Source organism: Accipiter gentilis, chromosome 9, assembly GCF_929443795.1.
Source record: "Accipiter gentilis chromosome 9, bAccGen1.1, whole genome shotgun sequence".
Classification (NCBI taxonomy): domain Eukaryota; kingdom Metazoa; phylum Chordata; class Aves; order Accipitriformes; family Accipitridae; genus Astur; species Astur gentilis.
Window position 1 is genome coordinate 35,797,457 of NC_064888.1, and position 15,984 is coordinate 35,813,440.

The 15,984-nt window shown below is 39.7% G+C and overlaps 1 protein-coding gene across 1 annotated transcript in view; it reads right to left on the reverse strand.

The window, feature by feature from the left end:
• Positions 1–10,865: 10,865 nt before the first annotated feature.
• GFRA1 (GDNF family receptor alpha 1) overlaps positions 10,866–15,984 on the reverse strand; it is a 146,374-nt gene continuing 141,255 nt past the window's right edge. The window contains exons 8-9 of the mRNA XM_049809576.1: positions 15,225–15,281; positions 10,866–13,173 (exon numbers count right to left, since the gene is read on the reverse strand). Coding sequence (XP_049665533.1) covers positions 13,012–13,173; positions 15,225–15,281 — 219 coding nt within the window. The 3' untranslated portion in view covers positions 10,866–13,011. The remainder of the gene's footprint in view (positions 13,174–15,224; positions 15,282–15,984) is intronic.

Genomic DNA, 15,984 nt, shown 5'->3' on the forward strand with positions numbered 1-15,984 from the left:
ACAAAAGGGAGTACATCTGCAGTGGCTCTAGCAGATACAGTCTTCTCAGCAAATTTCCCTGATGTCAGTATACCAGAAAATTGGGAACAAGGGGCAGTTAGTAGAGAAACTGTTATCACTGCAACCTCCTTTGTTTTCTCTAATACACCCTCTTGATATGTTCTATGTTCAGAGTTACCTTCCAGTTTGTCAGCCACTGTTAGTCCAGCTCCTGGTTGACGAGTGTTTAAAATAAGTTAACCAATAAAAACCTCAGCCAAGCTCCAAATGAGCATCTGGCATTGGTTGTTTAGATGTTTCTGTGAGTAATGGCAAGCTACAGGAAAGCCAAGCCAGTATTCAGACATTACTTTTTGGCAATGGGACTTGCTGTGTTATTTCTCTTCGGTATTAACGGAAAGGGTCTGGCTTTTGTTTTTTAACCTTGTTGTTTCAATGCCAGAACAGTAGACATATAACACAAGTTAAAACAATAGCTCTTAAAAGATGTGATATTTTCTTTCATCTCCTGTTTAGTAAGCAGCCTTGGTAGTGCCATTTCATATAAAGAACTGCAAAAGTCACAAGGTCCAGAAATACACTAATTCCAGCAATGACAAAAAAAAATGACCTCCTTTGTCTTTTTATTGACTATAAATGTGGTGAAAAATGCCATTCCACATCCTCAGCAGTAACTAGTTAATTATTTGCTGTTGTTTTTTGTAGATGTTTCTAACCAATGTTAAGCAAAATGTACATTGTGAAACAAACCATCCATACAGTATATGCCATAATTACTGTTTAGCAATTTCACACTAGCAAAAATTTATTAAAACTTCACGACTCATTAATAGTAAGTGATCATAATCGCTTAATAGAAAAGGAAACTGAGCTAATGATAGAAGTGCTGATTAATGTTTTTGACCTTAAGACAGGAAGTCAAGTGAAATTAATGTCAGTGGGTGTTGAAAGTTAAGTTATTGTCAAGTGTAGATAGTCCGTAATCATAAAAGAAACACCCCAATTACACAAATGTTGCGTTCTCATCCAGCAGAAAAATATTCCTTTTCTGTACTGAGTGGCATTTTTAAAAATCTCACTGCTACATTTCAAGTAAGCACAAGATCGCCTCATTTATTACAAAAATCGGTTAAAAAAAGAAGTTATCTAAACATGCATATACATGCTCACGTCAAGAGGCACTCTCACAGCAATACTTAATGTGCTAGCTACCAAGGGGCATTATATGCAGCTATTTATCTCTTCTTTGGTCAACAGGACTTCTTTTATGAGCTCAGGTTAAACATTATTCAAGGGAATAACACGGTACAGCTCACCAGTCAGTTGCCTAATCACATATCAGGTACTTGGGCACCACCGGACCTGACAGGACGACTGTTTCTACAGCCAGCTGTGTGCCTGGGAAGCACCTTCCTCAGCTTCGCATCTGGCTGCTCCTGATGCCCACTGGGGCCGTAGCAAGTGGTGGCATTTGAGGCGCAGCAGGCACCGGACTGCACGAAGGGGTCTGGTGACCCGCCGCAGGTCAGATTTATGTGGCAGTGTAACATCTGTGTAGACCCCAACGTGTGAGGGTCGCAATCTCTGAGGTAACACAGGTACCGGGTTGCAAGTGGAAAAGTCTCCTGCTTCAGCCATGAATTTTTTTTTTTTACATGTGCTTCTTTCTTTTTTTGAAATAAGACACTACTTTAAACCAGAGTCACCAGGACATGCGCATTCTTAATTATGCCACAGCCCTGTGCGCTCCGTTTAAGGAATATGAAGGTTCAGGAGCCTCTCACAAATCGGTCTAATCCTGCCCCACTGAAGAGGTTGAGCGGAGATAACTCAGCCTTTCACGCCAAAAGGCAAACTTCTTTCCATATGCTAACTCAGGTTGCTAGCACTCCAAAACTCAGTTTGAATCATCTTCCTCAGATTATTCAACAACTCCCATGACGGGCAGAGAAGGAGAGACAGTTTCTTGCAAGTACGAGCAGAATCCTGGCTACGTGTTAGTGAGCTTTAAGTTCATTTGACATCAAAGTCACAGAGGGAAGGACAATCCCTTTCTAGTAACGTCACTCAATATTTGGCCTACCTACATTTGTATTTATAATAAAGCCCTGAGGCAGTGAGTCAGGTGCAGCCATTGATCTGCTCAAAACAGCACTGCATTATTGACAAATATTGTTTTGGAGACAAATAAAAGCTAAACTGTATTTATAGCCACCAGATTCTGACCTCTGACAAACAGGCAAATATCACTGCTCAGCCAGGTTAATACTACCTTAGAGGCCTCTCCAATCCAGAATAAGGCCAGCAGTGGATTCGTGAATGTAGGTTTATTTTTATTTTTGTTTTTATGCTTGTATATGTCTGTGTGTGTACTTTGTGAGACACTCTTGCAACAGCCTCTCTTTAAGATTTTTGCATTAACGTCTCTTTTGAAAGCAAGAGGGATGTGGTACACACGCAAACCCAGAGATAAAGACCATCTGTTTAGCTAACCTCACTGAGAATGTTGGTGGAGTGTTGTTCTTTTTTTAAAAAATATATATACAATAGCAATTCAGAGGGTTGAATGCCAGGTCCTTCCAAAGCACTTGACTACCAGTCTTTATTTTATAATGCTACGAAGCATAAATATGTTTTTTTATTAAAGACTCTCTGAATTATGCTTTCTACCTCAAAGCAGCATATTTTCTAGCATCCTTTTTGGAAAAAAACAACCAACCAAACAAAAAACAACCCCCCAAAAAACCTCCTGGACAATTCCTGTGGAACAACATTTCCCAGTCCATATTTTGGGCTTGTTCCTGGCTGTTGCTCTGCAGTATTTTTTTGTAATTAATATAGCTAACAAAAATTGGCAATGCAGAATTAGGGTGTGCAATTTGCATTCAGGGCCAAAAAAGACATGCGTATCACCAAAACAATTGAGTTTATTGTTACCAAACAATTGTTTCAGGAAATCATATTCCTGTCTCTGAATGTAAAACAGAATCCAGCATGAAACAGACAATAACACAGACAGGTTTTGTTGCCAACACACAGGAGCTCTGCAAGTGTTGGGGCTGGCCGACTGCTCGGGCAGAGTGGTTTGGAGAGCTGTAGGAGCATACTTGGAAAATGGTTGAGACCACCTTTCAAAATCCATGTCCTAGACAGCTGAGACCCTCCACTGGTTTAATGGCACACTGGAACTGCATCTCTAAGAAAACTCCTCATGGGAAGCTGGCCAGTTTGCCCCTCTGACATGTCCATCACACGCCTGCTTGGAAGATGCCAAACTGCTTTCTTCTTCTGCCTGCCAGGGTGTCATTTAAAACGTCTCTCCATAACTCAACCCATGGATCTATAAATGTCATTAAAGGTGGATAACCCAGCTTATCTGGGCATCACTAGACTTTCCTAACATTCCTACTGAAAGTTAGACAAATTGCCTGGTGAGATGGGCATTGTTGGTTTAACACCCAGCAACCAGCATACTGGAGAGGGAACGCGGTTTCTTCACAAGGACACCGGTCCTCTCTGTCACAACAAGAGATTGATGCTATGAGGCATCATTCTTTATTAATGGCATAATATATGCATGTGGAAGAAGGGCAATGTGGTACAATGGCTAATAACTGTGCACCTTCTAGGCAGACCCCTGGTACTAACTTACCCGGTTGGCCTTTGTCCAGTAAAAGTAGCCCTGTTGCCATTATCTCTCAGCCCAGAGGGAAACTGTCAAAGGGAGCCTACGTGAGCATGGTAACAATTAAAATAAAAAAAAAAAAAATTAAAAAAAAATCAACAAAACAAAACCTAAAAATCAAACCCACAGACGATGTACACAAAAGAACCCATCTGGTCATGCATAGCTGGCTGCTTAGTGGTGTCGAACACAGCTTGGCTTCATCTGTCCCTGGAGAGGCTGCTGCTCAGCCAGTTTGTCATGGAGCTGTACCTCTTGAACAGAGGCTTCACTGCTCTCCCTCCCTCCCCATTCTCGTCTTTCAGAGCACTGGTGCTGTGGCAGCATAGAGAAAGAAGGAAAGCAAATAGAAAGAAAGCTTAATGCTAACTCGTGCTGTCAAATATTTTGCTTGCTTTTGTGCATCACATTCCCCATCTCTGTGTCTTTGAAACGGTTAAAGACTTAGAGCTGGCACTGCAGGAGCTGAAGTACCTGCAGCATTTTATGCATGGGACCATAACAGCAGCAGAGTGACTCCTAAATCCAAGCAACCTCAATAGGTGGCCCAGGAACTCAAGCTGAGCTGTTGGATGCTCCCACACAGATTCTGCTGCCTTCCCCTGCCACCTCAGAAACACAGATCATCTGAGCAGCAAACGACGCCAGGACAGCAAAACATCTCCTCCTGCTCGCATCAATCCCCATGCAGCTCTAGCCCCTTCTGGAGCTGCCAAAACATGACAGTGACCATGTAGGACAGTGACCTGCTGCTGTGTTAGTCGGGAAATTTTTTTCCGGCCCTAAAAGAGCAGCCTGTTCATCTTGGATTAACCTGCATTTCTACCACTCCCGTCGTTCCTTCTTGCACCCTGCCCCCAAACCTTGCTTCCCCTCTCTGAGGCAACAGCAATTGAAACTATTTTGGTTTAAAATGGTAGGAGGCTCTGGCCTGCCCTTTGCTGCGCAGTTTTCCGCAGGCGGGTGTGACTGCTCTTTGCCCAGAATACATTCATTTGTTAAGTCTCAGTCTGAATAGGAGTAAAAGCTGCAATAATTTTCCTGGTTTCTAGTCATCGACACGAGCAAGTGCATCATGAAGGCTCATTTGTCCACCTTCCCCTTCCCCTTCCAGCACACTCAGCATTTCCTAAAACACCCCCCCCTTGCCCCCACAGACCCTTTTGTTTTCGGAGCCTTTGCAGCTCTTTTGCTCCCGTTGCGTAAAAATAAATAGGAGGGAGCCCTTCCTTTCTGGCCTGCCGGGATGAAGGGGTGGGATGGGTGTGGAGGCGTGTTTGCCTGCCAGAGAGCCAACAAGTATGAATAGGGCCAGCTGGCCACTCTTGCGCCCGTCTTTCCATCATTTCCATCTGATATTCCCTGCTCATTGTAATTTTGCAGGCCACATTCACTAACACAAAAAGACTAGGGAGCAAGCAAGTGCACAGATATTTAAAGGGAAAAGCTTTATTTCTTATTTTCTTAGATCATAGTGGACTGTAAAACAACAGGGAACAATGAGATCAACCTTTAGTAAGCTTGTTTTCCTTTTTTTTTTTTTTTTTTTTTTTTTTGCCAGTCAAGCTTCCTTTTTTTTGTATAAATCAAAACAGAACAACCAACCAGAAAATTTTTCTCACAAAAACATGCTTTTTAATAAAAAAAGAGAATAATGTTTATTGAGAAGGACTGTTTTCTGGATATGTACAATACTAATGCAGGAGGATTATGCTAACAGAAAATGCCAAACATCATGAATTGACTTCCAAGTGTGGACGGTCCAAAGAGCAATGTCCGCAGAGCAATGTCTACGTAAGTCAACAGGAACAAGTGAACAGTTGTTTGTTTTTTTCTTTACAACAAATTACCAGCCATTATGACTGAAGACCTGACACATAATAACCTGCAGTGAGATGTACAGAAATCCATTAGACAACATAGAATTTACACAAGAAGGTTACTGTTTGTGCAAGAATTTCCTCCAGAAAATGGAAGCATGTTCTAGACAGATAGTTTTGTAAAAAGAGAAGAGAAAAAAAAAAAAAAAAACCACAAAAAAGGCAGGAAGATACTAACATTGGATATCCTCAGTTCACAGTGAATGCCAGTCTTCCTGGGTCCAAATGCTACCTGTTACCTTTATCTGCATCCTTTCTGCCCACCCTCAATTAATCTCTTTATCACTGCAATGTTACAAAAATTACTTTTACTTGAGCCTTCCCCTGCTATTTCCTCTTTGCTGCAGCTCTTGTCAACTTGTACTTTACACAAAAAGTGCAAACGCAGACATACCCTCAGGTGAAAGCCACGTACACCTTCCCAGCATGAGCGGTACTAATCATGGCTAATCATTTCAGCACTAAGTAATGCTACACAAAACATCATACAAACCCTGTTAAGCAAACTCAGTAGCAGTAATTTGGGGGGAGGGGAGAATAGAGATTAATAATTGCCATCAGTTAATTTTCCCATGTGTTGCACTGCTTTGAAGCAATTTCTTCTGCTGCCTGCTTTTCGGTTGGGTTGTTGGTTTTTTTCTTATCCGGAAAGACTGGAGGGTACTGGGGAGAGGTAAGAGGTTGATTTTATGCCTCACAGAGAGGAGGCAATATAAAATTCAAGACCATATTTTTGCTTTCAATTTTTACCTCCACTTACTTTTTTGTATGAGCAGTGTGTGACTCAGCTCAGCCCGGATTGCCCACACCCAACGGCCAGATGCAATCCGCTGCGGGGCTTTGTTCCATTCCTAAAAAGCCTTACAAACACTCTTCCTGAATTAACTTTCACTTAAGGGTTAAAGTCTTTGTGCCACCCCAAAGCATGCAGAGGATGTCATTACTAATAATCAGGTTTGGGGATGTGGGAAGGAGACCCTGTGCTCCCATCAGCTGCATTTTGGTTAGCACACTCCTAAGAGAACTGCTTCACCAGTTTCCACGGGCCAATTCATAAAGTCAAAGAAAAAAAAGTATGATTTCTCTGTCTTCTACCTAGCGGGACATACATTTCTATTTCTCAGCAGCGTACTCTCTCCAGTATCTTCTGCTAAAATAAATGGTGGTTCCCTAAACAGTAATTTTTGCATCTTCAGGCTTTCTCCTGGTTTTGACAAAAGCTTCCTTCTGTCATATATATCCTATTCCATAAACATTATCAGGAGAGGACCATGATGTTTGAATTTTATTTTGAAAATTACTCCAGAGTTTCAGCATATTTGCTGGCTTCTGTGCTTGACAGAGTTCACGTTAGTGCCCACTGTGGTCCTGCATTATGCAGGTGGCCAGTAAATATGGACTGAGATTACTGACCTGAGACGGAGTTAGGTTACTCAGACTGATACCAAGAACGGGGTGGCATCAGTCAACCATCTTCAGCTCTTTGGTGCTTCCAAGGAGGTCGAGTGAACGAACTCAGAAAAGGGTAGAGTAGGGGATGTATTTCAGACATGAGTAAAATAGTAAAAGACGTAACATTTTTGCACTTACAACAGCAGGACTTTGAATGTCATCTCCTACCGTCAAAGCAATGTCCAACTGAAGGAGTCATGAGGAACTTTGCATCATTGGTACCAATGCTGGAAAACGGCTTGACACGAGCTGGCCAACATGGGGAGCAGGGTAATGCCATGACACCATCTCTAATTGCTTATGTTTATCCATAACATCAATTCATAGCATGAGTGGCTTGAAGAAGCCTGAAAACAAACGTGGCCTCATTTACTGGAAGCTGAATCCCCAAAACTCCTGCTTAGTGTCATAAGGACTAAAGATGCTGGGCAGGGGGGATTCAGTGCTTTGGAGGATAGAAGTCCGTAAGAGGTCAATTATTGCGGTATTTTGGCAGGAGGAATTTGAAGAAAATTGCCCTTAAATCTGTGACTCATTTTTGCCTGGATTCTAGGAAATTCTCCTTTTGACAGATTAAAAAGTAGTGCAAAAGAATTAAAGTGTGTTGGAATAACTAAGAGCAGGGGGAAACGGGCTAAGGGGAACCCTTGCTGAAGTGGGATCGGGTTTGGCTGCTGTAATCTAGGCAGCAATTAGGTCTAAGTGCGTGCATGGCAAAGTTTGGCTATTGGCAAAGGTAAACAAGCAGAAACTGCAGCTGCCCTGGTTAACTGTGCTCAGAGAACTTTCGTGAGCAGTCCAGATGGTACCAATTTATAATATCACAGTCTGTATTGGTAAGAAATGCTACTGAGTAGGTGGTTGACCCTGTGCTCTTTTAAACTTCAGGTAATCTTTAGGCCCATCTTGAATTTGTTGCTCTGGCTTTTATAAATGATAAAAGAGATGGAGCATCGAAGTGGGAGTTGCAGGATTTGGCTTCTGATTATTGATGTGACCTGATACATTAATATGTATCTGTTAAGCATAACTGTCCCCTGAAGGCCAACATACTCGGATGAAAAGAATACGGAACAAAGGTGTATGAAAGTCCAGATAATATTGAGTTAAAAATGGGAATTCACCACCCTCCCTGATTTTACCTTAAAAATGGACCCATCAAAATTTCCCAATGAGACTTCTTACTCTTGAAAAAAAATACTGCTTAGTGAGACTTTATCTATTTGGCTGAAATTCTAACTGGAAAATACATTAGAAATATTTTAATATTTCTAAAAGATTGTGAGAGTTTAAAACTTTTTAACCCTTATTCAGTACCAAACTAAATTTTAAGTTTCATCTGGGGAATAGCAGTATCATGTTTTAGCTTGTTCTACTCAAACCTGTGCTAAACATATAGAATAGGAACTTGCAATTTCCTCCCCCTGTAAAGGTGTTGGTCGTTCAGTAGAGATATATTCCTGATCACATTTTTTTTTTTCTCAGAAGCAAAGGCTGTAATTAAAAAAAAAAACAACAAACAATACTGAGGCAAATCTATAAAGTGGATTACTGTAGAGTATGGAGAAAATGACCTTCTGAAGTTAAAGGAGAAGCTGAAATAGCCAATAATTGAAATGTCATAGGAGGAACTGAGCTGTTAAGAAAAAGCAAATATTTAAAGATGAGAAATATTTAACAAGTCACTGGATTAATTTCTCTGCCAAGTTCATCAGAAGCAAATATATTTCTATTTGATGTCTCTGACATCAGGTAGAATCTGACTAACCCTATGGGCATAAAACAACCTTGGAGGCCTCTTTAGCCCAGAATAGATTTAATGCAGAAGTCCCATCAGTGAACGCATGTTTTTCAGTGAGGTAGATCCACCTTGGTGTTGAAGACAAATAACTGCATTTTATGAAAGAAAGTTATAATTGCTGTACAGATAACTGCTTATTCTTCCATCTTTTACTGCTTGCTCTGAAGGAGCTGCTGCTCTAGCAGAATCCAACTTTTTTATTACAAGCTAAGTAAGAGATACTCCTGTCACTTAACATACACAAGACGTATGTCCCTTCAGGGAGCTGTTCTGAGTTTTGCTCTTCTCCTTCACTGGTTTCTCAGCATCTCTCCTCCATGGAAATATAATCGTGATTAAGCCAACAATCACAAATTAAAATCAGATTAAGATTTCAAGGCGATTCCTTCTCTGTTTTCTTCATCTCCAGCCTAATTGCACAGGCTTAGCAAAGGTGTATACTTTCATGTTCTCAGTCAAACTGCACCATCCCTCAAATTATGAACAGCCTCATATTCAAAAGGTTGTGTCTTAGAGGGACATAACTTCATTTAAAAAAAAATGCTGGGAATAGGTCTCCAGACACAGTCTGTCTATGCAATGCTTTGAAACGATGAAGAATTCCTGTTCCTCCTAATTCTTCCTAATGACACAGTGGGATGAAGCTGCTCAGTGGGAAGCGGGCAGTGCCCCAGTGAAGACGGATGGATGGCTCCTGCTCAGTGCTCAGCACCTCCCTCCCCCTTCTCTTGAGGCAGCTGGGATCGCAGGGAGCCGAGCCAGTGAAACGAAGGCTGCGCTCCTCGTTACTGACCAAATCACTGCGCAGACACTCCTGGAGGACTGCTGCCCGTGGGGGGATGTCAGCGCCTGCACTAGGGCAGGGGAAAGCCTCAACTGCTATTATTTTAACTAATATCTGAAAAGTTCGTCTTCACTGCCTTTTTCATTGGACTAGCTTGTGGAACTAGTATCTACGTTATCACTGCAAAGCCTTAGCCCTGTATTTCAGTTCAGTCTGAATTTTATCTTTGTGCGTGCTACTTTTAAGAAGAAACAAACATAATAATCAGGTTATTTAATATGGCAGAGTACACACACTCCTAATAATACTAATGACAACATCTGTGCCATTACATTAAATGAAAAAGATGATTTGTGTATGTTTACAGTAGCCCATGATTTAATTTACACACAACTGAACTGGTTAAATTTACAATTTAAACAGTAGGTCATCTGTATGTACATCTTGTAGTTGGACGGTTCCTAGATTACTGTTATGTTGATAAAATTAATGTATTAAAGGAATATATAAGGCCCAGCCTAAGCTTGCTCATTAAAGACTCAACACATGGCATTTTAGTGACTGAAAGGGAGGAAAATTAAACAATTTGCATACTTCAGTACTGTAGCAAATGAATGCATTGACAAGGTCACCATGCTAAATTGACATCATCCACACCACACCCAACTTCTAAAACCCCTCCGATATTTGCATGGTGATGCCTGTAAAAACCTCATCAAGTGTCAGACTCTTAAGATTTTTTTTTTCCTTCTTGCCTGTTTAATAAGCAGGTTTGGGGTTTTTTTGATTAAGAATTCAGTATGCTTTTAATTTATACAGGAAAAAAAGCTTGAGTGGTCTGATTTTTTGGTGGTAACATGGCTAGCTGTATAAAACGCCATTTCTTGCTCTACTACATACGTAATTGTATTTCCAAAGGTAACTCTCATTGAGTCAGCTAACTAGCAATTTCTTTTGTAATCAGAACCTAATTAGGTTGTTGTTTACAGTATAAGTGATCAATAGCTTTTATTCTGGATCACACAGTGTCAAAGCTCTAATAATTGGTATTAAATGTAACAGAGATACTGTAATCAAACCAAATATAAAAAAATCTTCAAAAAGTACGTACTATACTGGGAGGTTATTAAAATTCCCGATACTGCTTAAAATGTTTAATGTGCTGAATACAAATGATCTTTTAAAGAAAGCTTTGTGGATCAAAGATGGATTTAATAATTGTAATGTTTATGAATTTGTTTTGAAAATATTTTTAATTGGATAATGTCAGACTTTTGAATTATAATGCTATGTTCATTAGCATTTCAATAGGTTATATTATCAACTCCTTTTGACATAAAATAATTTGATTTATTTTTTAAATCATGAATCTCGTAATCTTTTTTCTGTTGTCACTAGTTTTCAATAATTTGATTAGCTTCTACAAGAAGAGCAACAGGAACCACATGGGCTTTGCTGGTAATGATGTGCTATATATTTCTTCTGTGAAAGCAGCTTTGATGCCTTTGAAAGTAATTTGCAGTTTCTTATCAGTACAGAATTAAAGAGTAATATTGTCTAATTTGTTATGTTCAGTGGCAGAGAGTATCCTAGAATTCTATCTCACACACACAGTGCTTTGAAACCTATGTTATTTGACCATAATCAAGAGTACATAAGTGAATTTCAGAATTTATGATAGTGTTTGTTATTAGCGAAGAAAAAGATCAAAAGATGAACTTGTCAATAGGTTTAATAATCTCTTAGTAAGATGTGTATTCTGCACACTCCCAAACTTCATTGCCGTTTATAAAACAGTAATTGTACTTTATAGTTGTATTGCGAATAACTGATCTGGACTTTTCAGAGCAGGCCTGGGCATAACTGTGTAAGTCTCAATGTAAATCTGTAAATTCAACATGATGAACTCCCTGCTTGGAAAGTTATCTTCTACTTTCAATAGAAACAAAAACTGATTACTGTTGATCATTTAGACATAACTGCTTGTAACAGTCAACAAGCCATCACAGTAAGGTATAAAGACAGCCCTTAGGAGAAATGCTGCCTATTTGATGACATTTAAAGCTTTAAAGAATTCCTTCTAGATACCACAGAAAATCATCATGAGCCAGCACAGGCTGTCAATGTCACTGAATGAAAACCAAAGCGATCAAATCATGTATAGTGGCAATATTGCCATCCAAACCATTAAAACAATTTATGGAACTGGTCTTGCAAACAGTTCATCATGTCAGCAATGCCAAGGTCTGCAGTATGAACTACCAGGGTGAGAAAAGCCTGTCACATGGGTGAGTGTGCATGATGCTGCCTTGTAATTGGAACAACCATCCTTTTGTGTTGATTTTAGCAGTCTAAGAAATAAAACACAGTTGAAATGATATCCTACTACCCCTTTTCCCTCTACAATATTGTGATAAGAGAAGTAAGGCATAAAGTTCTGGTAACTTTTTGCGCTGACGTTATCAGCTACGTATAGACAGATAATGCTGTTTTAGTAGAGCAAATAAATTGTATGTCATTTTTTATTAAACAAACAGTATAATAACTGGACTATATTATCACAATGGAAGCATAGAAGACCATAGACTGTACAGCTGAAACCCTGAAGCAAAATTTGTTTCTACCGCTTATCCTCAAATTCAAAGAAATGTATCTTTATCAAGTTTTCACAATGGCTGCTTCTTGTTAAAGAATCTTCACCCTTGTTAAGGCTAGATGATTATAATTAAAAGATAAACGTACTGTTAGAAAGTTATATGCCACACTATTTTTATGAGAATTTAACTGAAAGACATACATCATACCTGTATGCGAATTATAATGGCTTCTCAGGAGGGAACGCAGAATCACTTACAGTACATAAACATTTAAAGAGGAAAATGCTAATACACTGAAAGAGTTTAACATCAGTAGCAATTTATCAAATGAAGATGTTTCATAAAGTCCACTCTCTGGGAGAACATTCACCATTAGACAAAAGCCTGGCATCCTTGATAGTCTGAAGTTCAATCAATTTGACAACCAAAATCATTCAATGAGATAAATAGGATCTTAAGAAAACTGCCATCCTCCTTCTTGGGTAAAAGCCAGAACTAAAATAATAATTATTAAAATAATCCAACCAGGTCGCTTTACAGGCAAATTTACACACTGTCTCTTTAAAACACTGCATGCCCAAAAGCCTTTTGGGTTTGGAATGTAGCACTGCACCAAGTATTTCACAAAGCCTCTAAATATCACAAGAAGCTTTTTTAGAGAGAAAAAAAAAATATTCCAGCTGACTGAAACTGTTCTAGCAGGAGTGCCTCAGCTTAGCTCCCAGACCTGGAATTCCAGATAAACAACAGAGGACAGGAAACAGATTTTTTTTTTTTTTTTTTTTTTTTTTACAAGTCCTTTTGAAATGCAGCTACAAGATGACTGATGAGCTTAGGGACAAACAGAGTGAGAGTGCAAGTGTCATCAGAGTGAGCGGTGTGCTTAGATAGAAGCTTCTAGGAAGAGCAAGCGAATTCTCCGAAGATATGTGACTGGTAGAGACTCCTGCTGTGTTGTCTTTCCCAATAGCATTCTGCAAGACACAATACTTTCCTTGGTCACCATTACACATTTTCTTTGAAAAAATATTTAAATCTACATGATGAAGTTCATCTTTTGTTCACGTCCCACCCTCCACTGTTACCTGTATATCACTGTCACATATTGAAAGATACAAAAGGCATAAAAACAGATGTCACAAGGATTTTAAAGTGAGTTTAAAGGATAAAAACTCCAGTACAGCACAATTCAAAAAAAAGAAAAAAGTGTTAAAGAATCCCTACTTTAGCAACGGTCCCATGTGTAAAACCTACCCTTGTTAAGTATGGCAATTTTTTTAGCAATCTGTGTTTATCATGCGAGTTTATTTTAAAAAGCAAATGCAGGCTGCACAGAGAAACTGCAACTTCTGCACAGTCAACAGAACAACTTTGTTTAAGAAGTTACTTCTGGATAACAATAAATAAAATCTAATCCATGGGATCAGAAAAGACAGAGCTTTCTACCTTATGAAAAATTTCTTTCTAACGCCTTTTTTCCCTTGATTGCTGCATTATTTACATTCCTTGTCCTCTTTGCTACCAGTAATTAAACAGTTTGTATATGTAAGTACAGATTGGCAGATTATAGTGAACTATTTAAGGAGGAGGTGTAGCAAGAATATGTCTCATTGTTATCATCCTCAGTAAAAAGAAAAGCCTAACAGGTATAATCACAGTAGTAGAACAATTTAGACCTGAAAGGACCTCTAAGGTCATTAAGTCCAACCTACTCCATGCAAAGTTGCTCAGACCCTGTCCACGCAGGATCTGAAAATCCCCAAGGATGCAGCTTCTACAGAGGGGACAAGCCTCCCCCATCCTGGAGAGGCAATGGGCCAAGGCGCAAGCTAGAAGTACCCAGAAGATCAGATATAAAGAACGAGCACAGAGCATCAGTATCCACAGGAACGACTGTCTACAGAGCCAGGGAGGCATTCATGGATAAATCTCCGTGCCACTCCCTCATTTGGTATCACCTGCTAGGACGGGCTAACTGGAAGGCCTTGAGAAGCAAACTGCTAGAAGTAGTAGAGGCATTAGAGGAATCATCACGATATGCTTTCCTATACTCAACCCTGGGCCTCTGCTTTTTGGAAGCTGTCACAGAGTATGCGGTAAGATGGACCAGCACTTCTTACGGTAAACTATAGTTACTAGGGCCTTCTTGTGTAAGGTCTTTTAGCCAGCACAAGATGTCAACAGATGTGTTAACATTACTGCATTGTTCCCTCACGTGTTATTACATGCTAGTATCTACAGGAAATTCTTAATAGAAACTAAAGAATAGGGAATGCGCTATAAAACTGTCACTGCTTAGAAGAACTGGGCAAATCTGGAATGGTGAAGGAGAACCTGAAAGATACGGTCACATCCTTTTGGTGGCTTATGCCTGTACAGCTGGTCTTGCTCCAGTGCCTAGGCTATGTGCTTCCACACTGTAAAAATTAATTTATGGACATCACTAATTCTTAAGCTTCCTGAGAGACTCAGTACAAAGGATATGGACTGACAGACATGGAAACTGATGTAATGTTTACATCTGAAAGGGGGCCTTGGAGGTCAGGCTGAGCAGACTACTCAAACAGCACTGGGAGGTTCATGTCTCTTGGGGCTGTCAGTCTATCTCCTGATGTATGAGCATCACATCTCCTGATGTGAACATTGTTTCATGCCCTAAACCGGTCATTTTTATTAGCCACAGAATGATGTCCAGTATATTTCTGTGTATTTGTTAAAAGCCATATCATCTTGTGTTCCTGCAGATTATTAACTAAGTATACTTGCAAGGTGCAATGGTAATTACCATGGGATCTGCCTAAACATGTGCTATACAGCTATTAAAATGCAGTCATCAGAGGCCACTTTGAGCCCAGCTCCAGATTTCTGAGTAAGATCATTCTTTAAGACATTATGGTAAGCAAACATAACAATACTAACAGGACTTTAGTGTGAGCTAAACCCATTATAATCTTGACAGACTTTGAATGTTTTATATTATGGGGAGACATCTGTGCTGTGAAATATATAGGATCCATAGTCTTACCTCATTAAGACAGAGCTCTGTATCTACAGATTCATTGGATTTCCGCTTCTTCTGTGCCTATGAACAAATACAAAATTTATTCCCTGTACAATTTATACATACAGCAGCACAAAACAATTAGATAAATTTGCATGGGTTGTCATACTCCTATAATTTTGACAGTGATTTCCACATGATTAGCAAATTAACTCTCCAAATGTAATGCATGTTTTCCAATAACATTCACATTCTGATTTGAATTTACAGCAAAACTTCAAATAGTCAGCTAAGGGTACTTAGTAATTACAATGATGAGTGCCATGAGCTGCAAAAAACATGTTATGTTCTGTGGCCCCTTAAAAATGGTGCTGGATGTTCATGAGAAGAAATTAAATACGACAGTTAATAATTACCATAATACCACTGCACATTAACATCTATCATATGCGTCAGTTTTAGGAAAATATACAACACAGGAGTATTTTATCCTCAATGATTCTTGCAATTTCTCCGTGTATTATCACGAAAATATAAATATAATTTTAATACATTGCATGGCTGCCACAAAGTCTCTTCTAGAAAGTTACAAAAAGAATCATAGAATTATAGAATGGTTTGGGTTGGAAGGGACCTTAAAGATCACCTAGTTCCAGCCCCCCTGCCATGGGCAGGGACACCTTCCACTAGACCAGGTTGCTCCAAGCCCCATCCAGCCTGGCCTTGAGCACTTCCAGGGATGGGGCAGCCACAGCTTCTCTGGGCAACCTGTTCCAGTGTCCCA